The sequence below is a fragment of the Rutilus rutilus genome (assembly GCF_951802725.1).
Source record: "Rutilus rutilus genome assembly, chromosome: 19".
NCBI lineage: Eukaryota > Metazoa > Chordata > Actinopteri > Cypriniformes > Leuciscidae > Rutilus > Rutilus rutilus.
The window spans coordinates 23,667,068-23,689,066 of record NC_140232.1 but is presented as its reverse complement, the minus strand read 5'-3'; the positions used below and the strand labels follow the sequence as shown (position 1 = coordinate 23,689,066).

The 21,999-nt window shown below is 35.8% G+C and overlaps 1 protein-coding gene across 2 annotated transcripts in view; it reads right to left on the bottom strand.

Moving 5' to 3' along the window:
* nphp4 (nephronophthisis 4) overlaps nucleotides 1-21,999 on the bottom strand; it is a 159,493-nt gene that overhangs the window by 60,031 nt on the left and 77,463 nt on the right. For both annotated transcript variants that reach the window (XM_084388738.1, XM_084388739.1), the window contains exons 9-10: nucleotides 4,756-4,926; nucleotides 2,244-2,373 (exon numbers count right to left, since the gene is read on the bottom strand). In XM_084388738.1, the coding sequence (XP_084244864.1) occupies nucleotides 2,244-2,373; nucleotides 4,756-4,926 (301 nt within the window). The remainder of the gene's footprint in view (nucleotides 1-2,243; nucleotides 2,374-4,755; nucleotides 4,927-21,999) is intronic.

Sequence of the window (21,999 nt, the reverse complement as noted above, 5' to 3'; positions counted from 1 at the left end):
GTTAAAATCTCAGAAAATTTGGTTTAGGGTTTCATGAACCTTTAATATTGTAGAGTTCTTCAATTATGAAATGAATATAATTTCAGTTGTAATGCAGCTCTAAAAAGACAAGTGTGTCATTCAACTCAATTTGGTTCAGTGTTGAGTTATTTAGTTAATGGTTAAATAAAGTCAATGTTGCAAAGTTCATCAGTCATTAAACAAACTCAGTTCAACTATAAAGCAGCTCAATAGACGACAATAGTGTCATTGTTCAGCTCAGGTCAGTTCAGTGTTGATTCAGTTCAGTTCAATAATAGTGCAAAGTTCATGGACTGATCAGCAATAAGCTGCTCTACAGAAGACAACAGTGTCACTATTCAGCACAGGTCACTTCAATGTTGATTCAATTGAATTGACATGTTGCTGAGTTCATCAATTATGAAACAAATTCGAATCAGCTATAAAGCAGCTCTACAGAAGACTAAATGTCATTATTTGGCTCAATTTAATTCTGTTTTGATCTACGCTACGTTAATACTAATGAAGAAATCTCAGACAGAATAAGAGATAGAAAGATGATAAGGCATTTGAAGATTCATGCATGTAGGGAGTCCATGCCTTAGAAAAGAGAGATAGAGAAATGACAGACTTGGCAGAGTGCCTGGCCCTCAGGCCACAAGCTTCAGCCCTCTTTGCCCAAGAAGGTACAGCTCAAGTGAAGAGGAGTTTAAAAAAAAAGCAAGAGTGAAAGAAGACAGCGAGCATATGTTGCTGTCTTCTTTCATTCTGCCCTTGACTATATGAGTTGGCAAAACCTGAGAGATTCAAATTGACCAGAGCACATTTCACCCGCACAGCACTGCAGAAGTCGTGCTGGTGGGTCAGACCCCCAACCTCCAAACATCTCACCCACCATGAGCTGATTTCTATCTGAAACGAGTGATATGCAAAAACTCCTTTTAATTGGAAGGCAAAGATTGTGACGGAGAAGTAATTAGTAGTAATTAATGTTGTAATTATTTCCCCCTAACATATTAGGGGTGATTCACTTGGGCATGGCAATTATTTTTCAAACTATTCAGGATCAAATCCACAACAATTCATTTCAGAATTTTTACATTATACACAATTCTGTTTATGGGAAAACAGTACATAATACTTGACAGCCAAGGACAAATATATGTTTAAATATATAATACTTTTTAAATAAAATATTACTTAATATATGTCTACTCTATTTACAACACTGAAAATAAACTCTTTCGAGTCAGAGTAGACATATTTTAGGGCTTTTGTGCAAAATGTACTTGTACAATGTACAAGTAAAACAGAATGTTTTATTCCTGTGATGCAAAGCTGAATTTTCAGCAGCCATTGCTCCAGTCTTCAGTGTCACATGATCCTTCAGAAATAATTTGCTGCTCATGATATTTGTTTTCAGGATTCTTTGATGAATATAAAGCTCAAAACAACAGCATTTATTTTTAAATAGAATTTTTTTTTATAGCACTATAAATGTCTTTGCTGTCACTTTTCATCAATTTAAAGGAATAGTTCACCCCAAAATGAAAATTATTCCATAATTTACTCACTCTCAAGCCATCCAAGGTATGACTTTCTTTTTTCAGCCAAACACGATCGGAGTTATACTAAAAAATATCATGGCTCTTCCAAGCTTTATAATGGCATTGAATAGTGCCCGAGTTTTTGAAGCTCTAAAAACATCCATCCATCATGAAAATCTTGCTGACTCCAGACTTTTGAATGGTATTGTATGCCCAGTGAAGAATCTAAATGTAAGAACTTTCGGAGGATCTTATTATTATTAACCTCCTATTTACATAAAGTCAGGAAACAACCTGTTTTGTGCATCATTAGATGGACAGGTATGACACTCCAAAGGATTTTTTTGGCAACAACTCAACCAACACAGCTGAGCAATCTGAAGCTTTACATGCTTATTTACACTGCACATTTAAATAGTCAGTAAAGAGACACACACAAACAAAAAATGTAAGTATATTCGTGCAAATTTTTTTGAAAATTTTAAACGCCTGTATTTCTGTGACTAATGCAAGACAATTGTCTGGATATGTAGCAGCAATGAATGCAGACCTTCCACTGAGAGCAATGTTTAATTTCTGTGTAGTCTCTTTGATTACCTCTCAGGCTGGGGCATCACACAGCCTTGTAAATCCGCACAAGGCGCAAATGAAAGGTCTCACATCTGAGCAGAAAAACAACAATAAACCTTAACTCACCTTGGGATGCTGAAAGTAACTTCTTAGGTGGCGACGTTTCCCGGTGGCTCACTTTTAATGTCGTGCTGCAAGGAGCTCCTTCCACACCAGATGAAAACTTGAACTTGATGACACATTTTCCTGAATTTGTCTGTGAGAAAATTGCAAAACTTTCTTTCAAGGGACTGTACTCATGAATGTTTGAACTTTGAATGTCAAAGTACTTTGTTTATTTTCTCTCAACTGTTCAACCTAGTTTTGCCTAGTTTAATCTCTTTTTCATTCCTAATTAAAACCAAAGTGTGTCTTTTTTTCGACATTTAAATACTTTCTTCATAACTATAAATAAGCCATCTGAAGACTGATAGCTCCTGACCAGCCCAACACAGCAAAATGGTCTCATCCAATGGCGTTAGTTTGGGGTGGAGGGTATTTTAAAGGTCACACACTTGACCTTTAAATAACCTCTTTGCTAATGTATGACATAAACATAACCTTCAGCTCAATGTAATTGGTCTTCATGCTTCCACACAAACCCAAGCAAGCAGGTAGTATGACCTCTAGAGTGTGAAATCCTCACAAATTCAGTCTAAATGTATTCATCATCACTGATGGAGCACTTTGTGTAACTATATGGCCTGGGAAAGTTGCCATGGTGAAAGAGCTGCAGCCCACACTTTCCTAATCATGTTAATCGACTTTAATATGATATTAGTACAATTGAGGAGACAGCTAACAGGCTAATAAAACGGTTATGATGGTTCTAGTGGTTAGCCTCAGTGAGGACAACATGGACACAGTGTTGAGCTGCCTAAGTGTCTGGGTTAGTTTCAGATAATGAAGAATATCATGTAATAATTTCATTCAGGACTGATTAGACTAAGTGCTGAAATGAGCTGGATATTAAGATCTAGTTGCCAGGATCTAGTAGGTCTCAACTTTTTTTTATATAAAAAGTGCCATTTTCAAATTAGAGTAATTACTATGTTACTATGTACAATAAAATGTGAGATGCAAATGTATTATTTATTAGTTTATTATATTTATTTATTATATTACAACATGCATTTATTATTTATTAGTTATCTTTTGATAGATTGTATTCACTGAGGTCAGTGGTGGATCAGTTCTGGATTTACGCTTTATTTCAAATGTAAAACACAATAACTAATAATAGCTAAACCTATTGGATTTTTTCTTATTTTTCACAATGTTGCTCTTCTATAAAACGCTTTATTCTGAAAGCAAAATGCATTAAGAAAAGTAAGCCAAATTAAACATTTCAGCTTAATCATGCAGCGCTTTCCGCTTGGCACTTGTACAGTGTTTAGCTTCCCATTCAGCTTATGACTGAATAAAACAAAACAATCTGTGTGACGCTGAAGGATTACTGCAAGATGCCAGTGAAACAAACATATACACTATTGTTCAAAAGTTTGGGGTCAGAAGTTTGTTTTTAAGAAATTAATGCCTAAACTCATCAAGGATACATTAAATTGATCAAAAATGACAGTAAAAGGCATTTAGAATATTACAAAAGATTTCTATTTTAAATAAATACTGTTCTTTTGAGCTTTCTATTCACCAAAGAATACTGAACAAATATCACAGGTTTCCACAAATATATGAGCCAACACAACTGTTTTCAACATTGATGATGATAAGAAATATTACTTGATTACATTTTCCATATATTGTAATATTATGATCACAACGTGTAATTATTGCTCATTGTCTCTGCTAAAATGAATACATGACATTAGCTAACTGCATGATCTGTATTGCCTTAAGGTTCTTGCACACTGGTTCTTTTTCGTATTCGTCATTCGGTGGCTCTGAATAGTCAAAACACCTCTCCAAGTGCTTGCTACGGATGCGAAAAACGCAGAAAATCAAACCCGATCAGAATTTTTTTATGACAGACGAAAGTTTCTGAGGCAGTGTGGAAACTCAGTGTGCAAGGACATTTAGAACTGTACATTTCTGCCATTTGGACATTACTTTGACAGTCACCTCTCATAACAATCACTCTTAATTTATAATGAAGAATATATATAAAGGTAGTAGTGTGTGTGTGTGTGTGTGTGTGTGTGTGTGTGTGTGTGTGTGTGTGTGTGTGTGTGTGTGTGTGTGTGTGTGTGTGTGTGTGTGTGTGTGTGTATTTAAATAACTATTTAAATAACTCATCAAATCTCTCTCTTATCACTCACATGACAATTATTACTGATCTCTGATGTTAGAACTATGACTTGCATGAGTTTCCACAAATGTTGTCCTCATGAGTAATATAAGCCAACTACTCTTATTTTGTCTTCCTTCTTAATCAGTACCATTAATGCCACAATAGAGTCGTATTTCTTTATGCACTATACTCTTTATGTATAATTACATAATTAGTCTGCCACCATTAATTTAATTGCAACCTTCTGATTAGAGGCATTGCATAAGGACTCTAAAACAGCCTGCATGGGAGTGGCACATTGTGTGATATTACTATTATTCCAGTGTGTGTTTGTATGTGTTCAATCATTACCTGCTGTGTGCTTGCAGAGTAGACCATGACACCCCAAGGGTTGGGGAGAGCACCGCCCTGCAAGTTGAGGCACACGTTCTCTCCGGAGCCCTCAGGATCCGAAAACAGACTCCAAGCACACCAACGCACACACTGCATAAACGCTGCTCTGTGCACAGCTGTGGATGTCATCTAGCGGGGAAAAAGTGAGAAAGAAACAAAGAAAGAGACATTTTTTCTTTCAGTTTGTCCTCGAATAGCACCGTCTGATGTTTCAAATCATCAGAACAGGGTGTCACTCATTGAACATGACTTACTTGGTTAGAGAGATATGTTAGAGTCATGATTGCTTGACATAAACCAAGATTAAGCATTCTTTTTGGGGGGCTAATGTAGACATAAAATGTCAATTAAACCACTTAAATATAAAACATTATTTTATATATTATTATTAGATTTTATATTTGTATATGTTATTATCATTAATATATTTTATACACTAATAATAATAATAATAATAATAAATAAACATTTAGTTTTATTTATAATAATAATAATAACAACAACAATATTAACAACAAATACATAACAACAAACATTAAAATATATTTATATAATGCTTAATTCAATTATCACTGGTATTCATTATTTACCAAAGAAACAGACAAGCAATTGGACAGTGATTTCTTATTTGGAAACTGTGCTGCCTAAAACAATTTCCAGAATGAAACATTAGCAGCCATAAACACACAGATGAGAACATGTCATGCTTTTATCTCACAACATGTACACATCTGACAAGTACACAAACTAAGCAAACAGAGTGAAATAAAATAAAATAAAAATGATAAAGAGAGAGAAAAAAGGGAGAACTGAGCCTCCTCTCGGATTAGCTACGATCCCTTGGGATCAGGCATTAAAGTCAATCAATAAATGAGCTGGTCAGGCTCAGCTCACCATAATTAATCATGATAGAAAAAGAGCGAGGGAAAGAAGGAATTAATCAGCCCCCCTTTCTCTCCCTCCCACCTCCCTCTGAGGTTTGATGTATCTGGCCAGTGATATATAGGCTGTATGGTAAATACTCTCCAGTTCAGCAAAGAGCCTTAATACAAGAGCTTTATCTCTCTCACAGAGATGTATTTCACACTTCACAGGATGAGAGAGAGAGAGAGAGAGAGAGAGAGAGAGAGAGAGAGAGAGAGAGAGAGAGAGAGAGAGAGAGAGAGAGAGAGAGAGAGAGAGAGAGAGAGAGAGAGAGAGAGAGAGAGATTTACCATCACCTTTAGCAATAGGGACAACAGTCCCTCAGTCTCAGATCCACTATGGCACAATCGGCCTTGCGTACAAATGTCACAAATTCACAAACTCAATTATGATCATTCAAAACAAACCTTGTTCTCAGATAAAGCACTGTAATTTCCTGCAGACAAAATACAAAATAAAATTGAATATAGACTGTTATATTTAATTTTAATATTAAAATATAAAATTATATTGTATTAGAATTAATCTATTTTATTACATTTTAAAATAACATTTTGAATATTTAATACTGTCAAATGCAAATACTGTACTATGTCTGTAATATAATCCTGTAGTATAATACACAATACAATAATTTTATTCATTTAAATATGTAAGGTATCATTAAAAATATAACCATACAGTACAGGCCAAAAGTTTGGAAACATTAGTATTTTTAATGTTTTTGAAAGAAGTTTCTTCTGCTCATCAAGCCTGCATTTATTTGATCAAAAATACAGAAAAAAAAAAAAAACATAAAATTGTGATATATTATTACAATTTTAAATAATTGGTTTTCAATTTATTATACTTTAAATTATCATTTATTTCTGTGATGCAAAGCTGAATTTTCAGGATCATTACTCCAGTCTTCAGTGTCACATGTGACCATCCAGTCTATCACATGATCCTTTAGAAATCATTCTAATATTCTGATTTATTATGAGTGTTGGAAACAGTTCTGCTGCCTAATATATTTGATGAATAAAAGGTTAAAAAGAACTGCATTTATTCAAAATAAAAAAATATTTTCTAATAATATAAATCTTCTTTACTATCACTTTTTATCAATTTAACACATCCTTGCTGAATAAAAGTATTCATTTATTTCAAAAAAAGAAAGAAAAACAATTACTGACCCCAAATTACTGACCAGTAGTGTATATTGTTGTTACAAAAGATTTCTGTTTTTAAAGCATTAGCTTTTTCTTTTTTTTTTTTTTTTTTTATTCAAAGTATCCTAAAAAAGTATCACAGGTTATGAAAAAATATTAAGCAGCAGAAGTTTCCAACTTTGATAATGAATCATCATATTAGAATGATTTCTAAAGGATCATGTGATAGACTGGAGTAATGATCCTGAAAATTCAGCTTTGCATCATAGAAATAAATAATTTAAAGTAAAATAAATTGAAAACCAATTATTTTAAATTGTAATAATATATCACAATATATATTTAAAAAAAAATCTGTATTTTTGATCAAATAAATGCAGGCTTGATGAGCAGAAGAAACTTCTTTCAAAAACATTAAAAATAGTAATGTTTCCAAACTTTTGGCCTGTATATATATATATATATATATATATGAATTATACAATATAACAATTATATTTATATTATTAGCATTAGTAGCAGTAGCAGCAGGAGTATTTTAGTAATACAATATAATAGTGAAAATCTGAGATTCAAAAATCTAATTTTGCATTATGCTAATTTAGAAAAATTTAAGATTCTGCACAATTTTTCAAACAGATTTGTGATATTTATATTCATGTGAACTCCACGTAGCTCGAGTGCTGCTTTTATTAAAGCAAAATGAACTGATATGCACTCTTACTTTACTGACACCTGGTGTGGTACATAACATATGCTGGGATATTAACTGGTAACTATATTTCTAAATAAAGCACAGGAAACTCTTTCTAATACCATTCTATTCATAAAGGTGTAGACTCCGCACAGAGCTCATTTTCCACGAAGGAGACAATTCTTTCAAATCCTTACATAATCCTTAGAACAGTTCAGATATTTAAACTGAAGTTCCCCAGCTTTTGCTCAACCTAACATGGTCTGAAGATGGAAATAATCGCTGCTACATAATTTACCCAGAATCCTTCTTGTCAGCTCCCAAGCTCCCATCTCGCTGGAGTCAACACAATTTCATTCTGGAGCGTTTCCCGCTCTGAGAGAGGTTTTGAGGAGATTGATGCTGAATCTCTCTCTGGAGATGACTGATTAGAATTATGTCTTTTATATAACACATTAATTGCTATCATTCTTGGCCATTGATCGAAAAACAAGAATGGCGTGGATATACAGCCGCAACATCAAGGCTCAGGAATACATAATTTATATACACATTACAATACATATTCTATTTTTAAGTCACAATACGTGCATCCGAGTGTAACAGATTATCGAAAAAGGAAAAGAAAATGTAGGGGACTTGGTTCTATACATGGGTTGTTGATTTGATTTTAAGAAGAGGGAGTTGCACTCAAAAGAGGCAGGTTTGACCTAATGACTGAAAAAGTCCTGCATATGTCACCAGCGAGAAGTCTGTTGTTTTGATTAAACATTATGCCAAAAAAAAAAGTTAATTGTTCGAATAAGATGCACAGATTTTTTGTTCAAAATAAGATGCATTATTGATAGGGTGAATTTTATTTCACGCCAACTTTAAAACTACAGAAGGTGGAATGCAATGCAGAGTGTCGTAGTTCAGAGCAAACAAAGACAGCAATATGAATATGGCCTCAATCTTAATAAGATTCAGGAGGTTTTCAAACTTATTTGCATGTAACTTAAGTTATAACTTAAAGAGTCAAGAATAAATTACAATCAATCAAACAATTATCATCTATAAAGCAATAGAGCTGAAGCTGTGGACTTTGAAAAGCACAGTGATGAAACCCTCACAACTCTAGTAGTAAAACAAAGAGGTATTGCACATGATTTCAACACTGCCAGAACAAACCCTATGAACACAAACCGTCATAAGTAACTGTTTAAAATGGTAGAAAACTCAAGTGTGCCTAGACAGTAACAAAGGAATGACATGGCACCCAAGTCAGCAATGATCATAAAACAGCATAATGTCCTTTACCCTCAGCTTCCACACAATAAATCAAAGCAGGGCAGAGTCACAGCCAGCTCTGAGAACACATTGATAACTGGTGGTTTTGGTAACAAGCTGAGCTATTAAAGTGCCTGGTGGTGGTGAGGTTGGAGCGAGGCTCTGGACAGGGGTGCAAGGCTGCCGTGAGCTGCAGCCCAGTGTGAAGAACTGTCAGCGGGTGTGCGTTATGCTACATTGGGCCTGCCAGCAGGACTGATGGGAAGGGGGTGAAAAGGCGGAATAGTAATGAAGTATCCATCCTTAAGTCCAGTCGTGTAGCAAAACTTCAGTCAGAACTGTGCAGCAAACACACAAAACCCTGCTTTAAAGCAGCTGAATAAAACATCTAAGCTGAATCTACAGTAGAATTGTTCTGAAGTTCAAACCTTATCAATGCTATACAAAAAGCTGAGGATTCCAGAAAACTATTTCATAATAGATGCATTCTGGTGCAAGTTAGAGTAGCACTATGGGCAAATAAACAAAAGCACAAATAAAACAAATTGATAGGGAAAAATGTAACATGCATACATAAAGTTGGCTAATCAGCATCGCCAGGAAGTCATTTTCCAGCAGCTCAAGAGTGATTAGTCACATGACATTTACAGCTTGTGTGATTGGCTTAGAAAATGTCCTGCTGCATTGATTCACCAAGTAATAGACACCATGGATCCAACAGAATACCTGAAAGTCTCCAAATGAGCATGTCATGGCATTTAATTTGTCTTAATAAACACAAAATCAGTTGAATGAAAGACCTCAATGGAACCGTAGAAGATTTCATGTCTGAACATTTTTGCATTTTGCAAGATATGAAGTCATACGTCATTTTAAACAATGTAGCAGAGAGCCACTAAAAAACAGAGCAAAGCTTCAAAGCGAAATCGAATCAAAGCAACCGCAGATGAGATTAACTGTAGCACATAACTAGCAGGAATTCCACATCAAAGTCACGACATTGCGGCTCTGTCTGGAGAACATAGATGTTAAAGTGAATTTAAAGAGCAAACAAGCAAAACTTTGCCACACAAGAATACAATTATAAGATATAGGAAATTGCCAGAGGCAGAAATCAAGCTGCTCTTATTTATAAGCATACTGAAGAATAAGAAAGTGAATTAAGACCCAATTCATCATTAAAAACTGATTTAATTATCACCAAAAAAATAACCTGTATAAATTCATAAACCAATCAAGGTGAAAGATCAAACGTCTTTTACAGATGGCTACTGGCGATTTCACAGCCATCAGACAGATGAATATCCATAATTCATAAAACAGGACATCAGAGACGCAATGGAAGATTACAGAAATCCAAAACTAATAATACCATTGAGATCCACAGAGCCCGGAGTGCGGAGAAGAAATCAGAACGATTATGTCAAGGCAGATTGAATTATAAAAAAGCAAAACAACTACACACACAATTAGGTCTGACAAATCAATCAGTCCTCCTCACTTTTTCATCTACTTTCTCTCTCAATAACACTTAAATCCCGAGTCAATACAAATATACAGTCAGGAAATTCGACGGCAGAGACAGCAGCATACTGGTGAATGAATTGGTGTTCTCAGACATTTGGCTGGCGTATTCCTGAGGGACGGCTCAGCCATGTGGCGGGCGGCAGGGACAAGGCGATGCATTGTTGGCTCACAGCGCCGTCATGGCGAGAAACTGATGCCAGGCCTTCCCTGCACATGCTGTGTCGAGTCTTTAGCTCAGCACACTCTCGGATCACTGACGCAGAACCGTCTAGTGTCTTTGTTTAAAAACTCTCCGAAGAGATGAATGTGTCATATGTTCTTACCAGGGGCCATGTCAGAATCCTTGTTTTAAATAATGAAAAGTAACACCAAGATTTGATAAGCCAATGTTACACACTAATAAATGCTGATCAGTTGATTTCTGATTTATACACTGCAGCTAAACGCTGTCCACTTCTTAAGTAGTGACATAATTTTCATTAAACAATAAAGTGCGTGCAGAAATAAAATGAACAGCTTGTTGTTCATGAAGTGACCTTTTTGGAACTCTGACAGCTCATCAGAAGAGTGGTACTGTACATTAAATCTTGACACGTCTGCTATCAATTGCCAGGGGTAAGTACAGGTATGTCTCTCTTTACATTTCCTTCATCAAATTTTTTTTTTTTTTTAAATAAAATAAATTTTTTGCTGACATTCATGCTGTGTTTACTGAAATCAAAATGAGTTCAATTTCAGGTGTGACTCCTGTATTCATTACACATGAAAGTTAATTTATGGGTGCCACTCCTGAATTTAAATACGGTTGTCCATTCCAAAACTTTGTATGCGGCATATTTTAAAGCTGTTTTCCGACTAAGTTTGATTGTTTTGTTCAAATTAGAGTCTACAAATTACACTACCATTCAGAAATTTGGGGTCAGTGAGAAATGAATACCTTTATTCAACAAGGATGCAATAAAATGATAAAATATGATAGAACAATTTTGATTTTGATTTCTATTTCTATTTCAAATAATTGCTGTTCTATTAAATATTTTATTTATCATCCTGGGGAAACAAAGATAATGTTTCCTCAAAAATATTAAACTGTTTTTTAAGCATTGATAATAATAATAATAAATAAAAAAAAAGTCTTGAGCACCAAAAAAACATATAATGCTTTCTGAAGGATCATGTGAAACTGAAGGTTGAAGTATGGCTTCTAAAAACGAATCATTAGTTCTGAGAAATGCCTTCATGCACCTAAAGTTTGAATGATAAATAAAGATTATGTTATACTAATATGTGATCTCAATTTACGAAAAAAGGCTGAATTCAGACCCTCTCTCTCCTTGTTGTTTTGGAATACTACCCAATGTGAGATTTTCCTCACCAATAAATGAAGAGTGAAGTATCAAACTCTGCAGCTGAAAGACCTTAAATTAGTCCAGAGAGAGGTACTGTTGTAAAGGAAAAGAGAGGGAGGGAGGGGGATGTAAAGAATGAGAAGGAAGGTAATCAACAGAACCAATGTGATTGAGAGAAACTCAAGTGGAACCTACTTCATAGGAAGACCACCAGAGAAGATAGAGGTAGCTATACAGTATTTAGCTCTGTGGTTCTCAACAGGTGAGTCAAGTTAACAATGTTAAAAACCATGTCAATGTTAAAAACAATGTTAAATCTAAATTTGGGAAGCAAAACTTATAGTATATAATATAGATTTCACAAGGGAGGAGAAAACAATATCATCCAATCATATATATACACAATACACACTATGCTCCAAATGTTTGGAGTCAGTATGATTGTTCTTTAGTTTTGTTTTTAAAGAAATTTACACTTTCAAGGAAGCATTAAATATATCAAACGTGATATGTGACTTTTACATTGTTGCAAAAGTTATATTTCAAATAACTGCTGTTCTTTTAAACTGTCTATATACAAAGCTGAATTTAAGATTTGCAATCACAGGAATAAATTACATTTTAAAACATATTAATATAGAATATATTAAAATTATATTTCACAATATTACTATTTTTACTGCATTTTTTCTCACATAAGTGCAACCTTGGTGAGCACAAGAGACTTAAAATCTTACTGACCCCAAACGGCAGTATACTGACTATATACAGGATGACATTAATATTTTAATATATTATTATTATGATTAATGTTATAAATATTACAATTTCAATATTTGATTTTCATGACATTTTGTTCACCTTTATATAATTTGGATACCATGTTGGGTTGCCAGTTTATATCCAATTGATAAAGTCCTGAAGCAAAACCACTTGAGAACCACTGCTTACCTCGATTTACCTTTTGCCTTAGAGCACTTCCCAAGAGAACCTTGTTCATACTCCCACACACTTAGAAGTAACTGTGATGGGATCAATGCAGGCAGATGCACAGGAGAGGTCTGGAAAGTGAGGCTCAATGTGACAGGGTGAACTCCCAGTAGGCTGGCCAGGAGATTTATGAACTTCTCAGTGGGAAAAATTGACATTCATACTAATTAGTCGACCATTGTTTCTCCTGTTCCCGCTCTCCCATGCAAACCCCTGGAGCGAAGGCATCAGACCCCGGCGTAGACTGACCTCTCTGTACTTCTAAATATAGCTGCACAATGGCGGAAGCACGGGCTCTCTTACTGTGTGATGTTTGATTAACATTTAATTAACATTTGTGTGACATTTACGACAGAAAGGGACAAATACAGATAAAGGAAAAATTTATAAATATGAATTATTGCTTAGCAATCGTCTTTTTATCGCTCAAGCCTGTAGGAAATCAGGCCTTAATGAGGAACTGAATGAACATGGTACACGGAAAAAAAAAAGAGGGAGACAGAGAGTTTTAAAAAAGCTCATTAAAAAATATTTTTTTTTTTAAAAAGCGCATGACTTGATCCCAATTAAAACAACATCGGCAACCCTCTAAAAAAGCAGAAATGCTGTTTGTTTGTGTTTTGCCACAGATGTGAAGGAGCATGCTTAAATCTAAACCATTATGGTTATGCAACTGCTCAACACCATTACATAATTTATACGCCATGTGAGCAGCAAGTTAGCTACAATTTTTCTCAACACAAAATTTAGGGTTAATAGAGCTTCACCAAGCTCTTTGACTCAAGAGTTGTAGGCCACACTCACTAACAGGAAATGTATCTTCTTAGGTGAAACATGGAGGCTGAAATTTAATCAGCAAGGTTCAGCTGCAAAAATAAATCATGCTACTTACCAAAGCATGTAGCAGTGCTGTTGTAAAAGAGCTGAATGTTAGTGGTAAATCAATTGTAGAGGCTCCATCGATTTCTGCTCCAGTAGTTTCAATGCTCTTGGAGTGTAGGTTAAGCTCTTAATCTAGAATTGTGTGATATGGAACATTAACTTACCCACAGCAAGGGTTCAAGGTTTGAACGGTTAGAATGCTACAGATAGCCCCTGCTGGTAGATGCCATTACTACACCATTTTGAGAGCAAAATGTGTTTCTACATTTAAGGCCATTCAAAAGTAGCTGTCTGGTATTGTTTTAATTTATAATTAAAACAAAATAAAGATTTATAATAAAAATAATTTACAATAAAAAAAACATTTTTTTCTTCTTCTTTTTTTCTAAGATTTTCATTTTTTATATTTTTGCTTCCATTCATACTAGGGCTGTAAGATTCCTAGATTAAAGTTGAGTACTTGATTTAAAAAAAAAATCCTCGATTGCAATTTACCCGTGTCGAGTAATCCGCAAAATACCAGAAGTGGTGCTCCACAGACGAGAATCCATGAACCGCATTATTACACCGTTTTTTAAGGCTATGCGATATATTTAAATCCATTTACAGTCATAATATAGCATAGTGCTATTGTGAAATCACAAAGGCTGCAATTTATGCACTTATGTATTTATGTACATAAGTTATGTTTATATTAGTTTATATCGTTTATTTTACATGGGTGTATTTTAACAGTGTGGTTCAATAAAACCCATATAATTACTTACTTTGACACTTTACTTGAACCAGTTGTTATTGCTTGTTATTATATATTTGTATTTAAAGTCATTTTAAAGGCTGTTGTTAACTTGAATCTATTTTTTACCACAATTTTTTTAATTCAATTACTCGATTAATTGATGGAATAGTCTGTAGAATATTCGATTACTAAAATAATCGATAGCTACAGCCCTAATTCATACACAACAGTACAGGAAAGGGCCACAAGATGGGGGTTAACCACAGGTTGCCTGAAGAGCAACAGCATTATGTGGTGGATTGCTGCCCACGAGGCTATCGGCTCTGACAACCAAAAACATTTTTAGATGCGGTTAAAGAAAAGAAAATGTGCTTGGCTCAAAAACTATTTTATGTTATTTTAAGCAAATATGTTAGATTTCAAACTGCATACTTCCAAAAGGTCCTGTGCCAGACAAGCAACTTCCACTGAAATGAATGGGAACGCATAACGAATAGCTTTCTCCAGGTGTCATAGACCTCCTTGTTTGAAAATGTGTTCAATATGAATCGATATTAATTCTCAGATGCTGTCAAAGAGCTGTTCTTTTGAAATGTTCTTGCGTCCGCCTCCTGCATGTTACAACCCACATGGTCATTGTGGTCTATTTGATTTTGAAGTGCTTTGTTCAGTTATGTGCTCTTTTGCAGAGCTAATTAAAAAATATATATTTTTTACTCAGTCTGAATATCCTCCTCCACGGCGCTCCTCTGCTAATAGAATGGTGTGAAATGGCTGTCAAATCTGAAATGGGTCATTGTCCCTGCAAACCTCTCCAGGTGTGCTCACGGCCCAATTCCAGTTGGTCTTCATGCTGTATAGTGAGAATTCCAGTGAATCTAATCTGACTAAGCACTTCACACTTCCTCCATTGTTCTTTTGGAGAGTCTTTTGCAAATGCCAGTGAGGTTAAAGGGATAGTTCAGCCATTTACTCGGCCTTATGTTGTTCCAAACCCACATGCTATTATGTTTTCCAAGGAACACAAAAAGAGAGATTGTATAGAAGCTCTTGTTCATGCAATAACCACATCTGTCAGCTATTAACCTGACAAAAACAAAACAAAACAAAAATTAAAAAGCACCACAAAATTTGTTCAAATGAATGTGTGGTATATTCGTCTTCTAAAGCCATGCAATAGCTTTGTGTGAGGAACAGGTTGATGTTTTAAAGAGGACCTATTATTACATTATTGCAGCACCTCTCTTTTGAGTCTGTCAGTAACGCTCTGTTTAGTTCCTGTCTTGATGAAGCCCCTCCTTCCGAAAAGCGTAATGTGCTCTGATTGGTCAGCTGGAGCAGTGTGTCAACCATTTCAACCGCTTACAGCAAGTTTCAACACACTACTAACGCAACTCAACCAGGTCCCTTTATTTTGCATATGCCTTAGGCAGGAATTATTTAAATGAGGAATACTGTGATGTGTACATCCCTAAAAAGAAAACTCAAGACTACAATCGAGGCGTTTAAGGGAGTTCAGAAACAGTGCTTACTGATATCGATAGAATAACTCCCTTTGGAGTGGACTTTGTGCTTTGTAACTTTGCAGACCATTTAAGCTCAAACAGCAACATTGCACACTAAAGAAAGTTGAAATTGTAAAACAACATAATAGGTCCTCTTTAAATCATAATTCACCAATAATCTTGTCATCTGTTACAGATCACCAGATAGGATGTGGCATCATTACTCACTCAGGACTGCAGCAGAAACCATTACTGTGTCCGTGAGCGTGGCAAGACTTGTTGCCATTGCATTCGCTACTACAAATCACAGTTATGTGACCGGCTCTGCTCACCCTTCCTCCGGGCCTTCTCCTTCTCAGAGGAGGAGCCCCTTTTCACACCAGCATCAGTGTCTTCGCATGAAAGCTGCTGTAACACAAATTATCTACTGGCCCCGCGCGGGACAGGAGTGGGGAAGTCTCAGTCTCTGGCTCATTCTCCATTATCCATGAGTCACAGATAGCTGTAGACCGGCAACAAAACCCCACATCGCCCGGAAGCTGGTCTGTCCCTCAGTCCCTCGCAACACGTTATTACATTAGCACGGCTTAACTGACAGAGGCTGATCCATAACGTAAAAAAACAGCATTTCAGTCCGAGAACGGGTCTTGTTCAGGCTGCCTCGTCGGAAAATTGGTGTTGACAGACAAGCATTAGGAGCTATCTGTGCAGGGGATCAGTTGTCAGCCTTATACAGCTACAACTCAAGCAGAGAACGACAGACAGAGCAAAAGAAAAAAATAGAGAGCAGAATTTAAGAATTTATGGTAATGACTAAGACAAAAGCCTGTGCTGAGGCTGTCACAATTACTAAATTATCGCCTGATCGTGGATATTTGAGATAACAGCAATCATTGTGCACATTAAATTCCCATAAATCACACACACACACACATATATATATATATATATATATATATATATATATATATAAATAGAAATACAATAAACTGTGTATTTAAGCGATCCAAAACCCAGACTTAGATCAAACAATTCTCAGAGCACATCTTCAGTATAAATAAATAAATAAATAAAGTAAATAAAATTAACCCTAAATAAACCCTTTTTATTTATTTATTAATAATATTTAATATTTAATAAATATTTAAATAAATAAATGTTCATGTTTGACAATACCATAAGGATTTATTTTTTTATTTTTTTATTTATTTGTTTGTTTGTTTTGGTGTTAATATAATATATTATGCATAATATAATATAATATAATATAATATAATATAATATAATATAATATAATATAATATAATATAATATAATATAATATAATATAATATAATATAATATAATGTTGACTGGGTTCCATAAAATGTATCCTAAAATAAAATATTTCAAAAGATTGTTTTTACTTTCATACTTGAATTAACAAATGTTAAAACATGATAAATATGTCATAACTAAATAAGTAAATCACAATTCTTTAATCATCAGTCAAAAATGTCATGATTGTGACAGCCCAAGCCTGCACTAAATGAAATTACCACCTCTGGTGTCAATCAGCTGATGATCTTGATGAGGTTTCTAGATAGGAATTTGATATGTGGGTTAATAAAGCACAGAAAAATGTGATCAGAGTAATGCAGAGAGCAGACGTTTTTGGGTCAGAGTTTTTGGTGATTGAGATTCTCTGTGCTTAAGATTTAGTACTACAAGTCTCTTTGTGCTGAGTCAAACCTGATCATGCCAAGTGAGCAGTTCATATTTCTCTTTCGCTCTCTCTCTCTCTCGCTCTCTCTCTCTCTCTCTGTGTGTGTGTGTGTGTGTGTGTGTACTGGGGAGTTAAACCTGAATGCACACTGACTCATGGGGACTGGTGTCACTCATGTCACTGTCACTTGTTTCCTGCATGAAGGAACAAACTTATAAATCATACAGAATGAGTTTTTCTGAAAATGTAAAAATGCTGAAAGTTTTCTGTGATGGGTAGGTTTTGTGTAAGGGGATAGAATATACAGTTTAAAAACCATTATGCGTATGAAGATTCCCCACAAAGATAGCGAACCAGACGTGTGTGTGTGTGTGTGTGTGAGTCTCTCCCATACACTACACCAAGTCTCTCAGTGGGGAATTCTCAAGGAATTAACTTTTTTGCACATGCTACATGTCAACACTGTTTTAGCATTTGATTCACTAAAGGAATTACACAGATAAAAAAATAAAAAATCTGTTCCAAATGCAATTTGCACAGTGCAATTCCCCACTTTGCAGGCTGGTTTTGAGTGCTAGTGTGTGAAGGATGCCACACACTGCCATGTATCTTCTGCAAAGATAACAGTGACAATAACTTCATTTAAATGCTCAAGGCGCAGTGCATTTTCAGCACATTCTGTGCCTGTTTATAATGCGCTGTGGGAGGTTCAGGGTTTTGAAATACCCATGCACAACTGTGAATTTTGCCCTCAGTCTCTCAGTTTCCCAGAGCTGCTTGCGTTTATATCCCTCTCACATACACATTCCAACTTTCCTTTTCTACTTGCCAAAGAATCTCTCACATGAAGGAAGGAGTCAAAGAACTTAAGCCTGTCAGACAAAGTTTTGGAGTTCTAGGAAACATCCTTTGAAAGTGTGGTGCTGCAGTCTGTTTTGTGTTCGATTTGCTAATTACTCGCTGACTTTATGTTCCTCCATTCAGCAAATCTATCAGACCATATTACAAGAGCAATCGGACAGAGATGAGGAGCAGCTCCACACAGTTTGTCCAGCTCTCTCTTTCTCAGCCTGTTTATGAGTTACACAGCTCCACCTACTGGTGAAACAGTAAACGCAGGACATATCATGTCTTGTAATTTCAGGAGTAAGGAAAAAAGTAAACACCATTGAGGCCATCATGATCAAATATAAACTGATTAATAGGGAATCACAAGGCACCCATGCAGAAAAGTAGCACACCTGTAGATAACAGAGGAAGGAGAGAGAGCACTAGTATTTTATGGTTGTTTCATGGTTATTGTCATTAATAAACATTATTTTACATTGAGGACAAATTCAAATGAATTATAAATTATTTAGAAGCTCTAAACTAATCTAACTTGCATGCTTTAAAAATGCCTAAATAATATACAGTATATAAATAATTCATATCAACACCTGATAAGACCCTGTCTAGAGTATGCAAATGTGCTGTTAGTTGGTTACACAAGAAAGCAAGCAGCTTTATTGAAAAGCATACAGAAGAAAGCTCAATTAATTATTGAGAGATCTCCAGATACATCAGTACATCTACCTGATCTGCAAGCTCAGACAGAGCAAACCACCATCAAATAATACAAGAGATGGCTCAAAATGATCATCCACTTCACTATCTTTTTCCATCAACTCGGGGTGAAAAAAACTGGTCGGCTTCTTAGGAGGCTAAGTAATATGACATCAATCAAAGCAAGGACAAAAAAATTATGCTAGTTTTACCATTCCTTTTGGTATTAGATTGTTTAATGAAAAATAAGGTGGACATTTATTTTTGTATTGTACTTTTGAGCATATTTAATTTTTATATATGTGAGTGTATGTATGTGTATATGTATATATACAGTATGTATGTGTATGTAGATAGATTGTAGTATGTAGATGCCTAGTTTCATGACAGAACTAGGCATATATATATATATATATACACAGTACATTCAGTGGGGAGAACAAGTATTTGATACACTGCCGATTTTGCAGGTTTTCCCACTTACAAAGCATGTAGAAGTCTGTAATTTTGATCATAGGTACTCTTCAACTGTGAGTGACGGAATCTAAAACAAAAATCCAGGGAATCACATTGTATGATTTTTTAAGTAATTAATTAGCAACTTAAGTATAAGATAAGATACATCAGAAAAGCAGAACTTAATTTTTGGTACAGAAACCTTTGTTTGCAATTACAGAGATCTTACATTTCCTGTAGTTCTTGACCAGGTTTGCACACACTGCAGCAGGGATTTTGGCCCACTCCTCCATGTAGACCTTCTCCAGATCCTTCAGGTTTCGGGGCTGTCGCTGGGCAATACGGTCTTTCAGCTCCCTCCAAAGATTTTCTATTGGGTTCAGGTCTGGAGACTGGCTAGGCCACTCCAGGACCTTGAGATGCTTCTTACGGAGCCACTCCTTAGTTGCCCTGGCTGTGTGTTTCGGGTCGTTGTCATGCTGGAAGACCTAGCCATGACCCATCTTCAATGCTCTTACTGAGGGAAGGAGGTTGTTGGCCAAGATCTCGCGATACATGGCCCCATCCATCCTCCCCTCAATACGGTGCAGTCGTCCTGTCCCCTTTGCAGAAAAGCATCCCCAAAGAATGATGTTTCCACCTCCATGCTTCACGGTTGGGATGGTGTTCTTAGGGTTGTACTCATCCTTCTTCTTCCTCCAAACAAGGCGAGTGGAGTTTAGACCAAAAAGCTCTATTTTTGTCTCGTCAGACCACATGACCTTCTCCCATTCCTCCTCTGGATCATCCAGATGGTCATTGGCAAACTTCATATGGGCCTGGACATGCGCTGGCTTGAGCAGGGGGACCTTGCGTGTGCTGCAGGATTTTAATCCATGACGGCTTAGTGTGTTACTAATGGTTTTCTTTGAGACTGTGGTCCCAGCTCTCTTCAGGTCATTGACCAGGTCCTGCCGTGTAGTTCTGGGCTGATCCCTCACCTTCCTCATGATCATTGATGCCCCACGAGGTGAGATCTTGCATGGTACCCCAGACCGAGGGGGATTGACCATCATCTTGAACTTCTTCCATTTTCTAATAATTGCATTAACAGTTGTTGCCTTCTCACCAAGCTGCTTGCCTATTGTCCTGTAGCCCATCCCAGCCTTGTGCAGGTCTACAATTTTATCCCTGATGTCCTTACACAGCTCTCTGGTCTTGCCATTGTGGAGAGGTTGGAGTCTGTTTGATTGAGTGTGTGGACAGGTGTCTTTTATACAGGTAACGAGTTCAAACAGGTGCAGTTAATAAAGGTAATGAGTGGAGAACAGGAGGGCTTCTTAAAGAAAAACTAACAGGTCTGTGAGAGCCAGAATTCTTACCGGTTGGTAGGTGATCAAATACTTATGTCATGCAATAAAATGCAAATTATTTAAAAATCATACAATGTGATTTTCTGGATTTTTGTTTTTGTCTCTCACAGTTGAAGTGTACCTATGATAAAAATTACAGACCTCTACATGCTTTGTAAGTAGGAAAACCTGCAAAATCGGCAGTGTATCAAACACTTGTTCTCTCCACTGTATATATATATATATATATATATTAGGGGTGTAACAATTCAACTACAAATCAACTACATCGATGTATCGATTTATATTCCTATGATCCAACTACATCGATCTGTGCTCGGCAAGTTGGCCTTCCGGACGACATATATCGATCTAACATCATTTTAAAAGGTAATGAATCGATTGTATCGATACTAGGAAATAACGCATTGGATTTAAGCACGTCAGACTTTATATGAATGTTTTTTCTTAGCACTTTTAATGATAAAAGCATTAAACGTAACTCGATTCAATCTGCCTATCTGTGACGTTGTCGCCATGCGTGACGCGCCAGCAGGCAGCAGCAGCGCAAAGACAACAAGCAGCGCAAAGTCTCTGTCACCTCAGAAAAACGGACTTTCCTGTCTCATACATTGCACGCGCAAATGCGCCGGAGTGCGCTGTATCACTTCACTAAAGTGCAAAAGACATACGAGAATGCAACGTCGTAAATTAGTAAGTTAAGAAATAAAAGTAAAATACCAATAAATTACGTTATTGGTACGTCATGTGTGTTGCTATTTATCAGGAGCAGTTTCCATGTTTCTTTACCAGTTCTTCTAAGTATTGTATATCACCATGGTAGCCTAATTGTTGTTTGTTTCCATAACAAAATGCCACTTACTGGTTATTTTGTTTATTTTTATATGACTGTGGTGGCTCATACCAAGATTATATTAACAAAAACTAGTTTGGGACTGCTATTTAATAGCTTAACCTCGAAGTGCCTACTGTTTATCAGTATTTCTCATATTCTTAATTTTTTTTTTTTGTATGTTAAGTAAAGGGGGACAGAACTTGTGTGTCAAAAAATTTTGTGTAAACAAATGTATTATAATAGGCCTATAAAAAAGGTGGGTCGCGGCTTGATGAC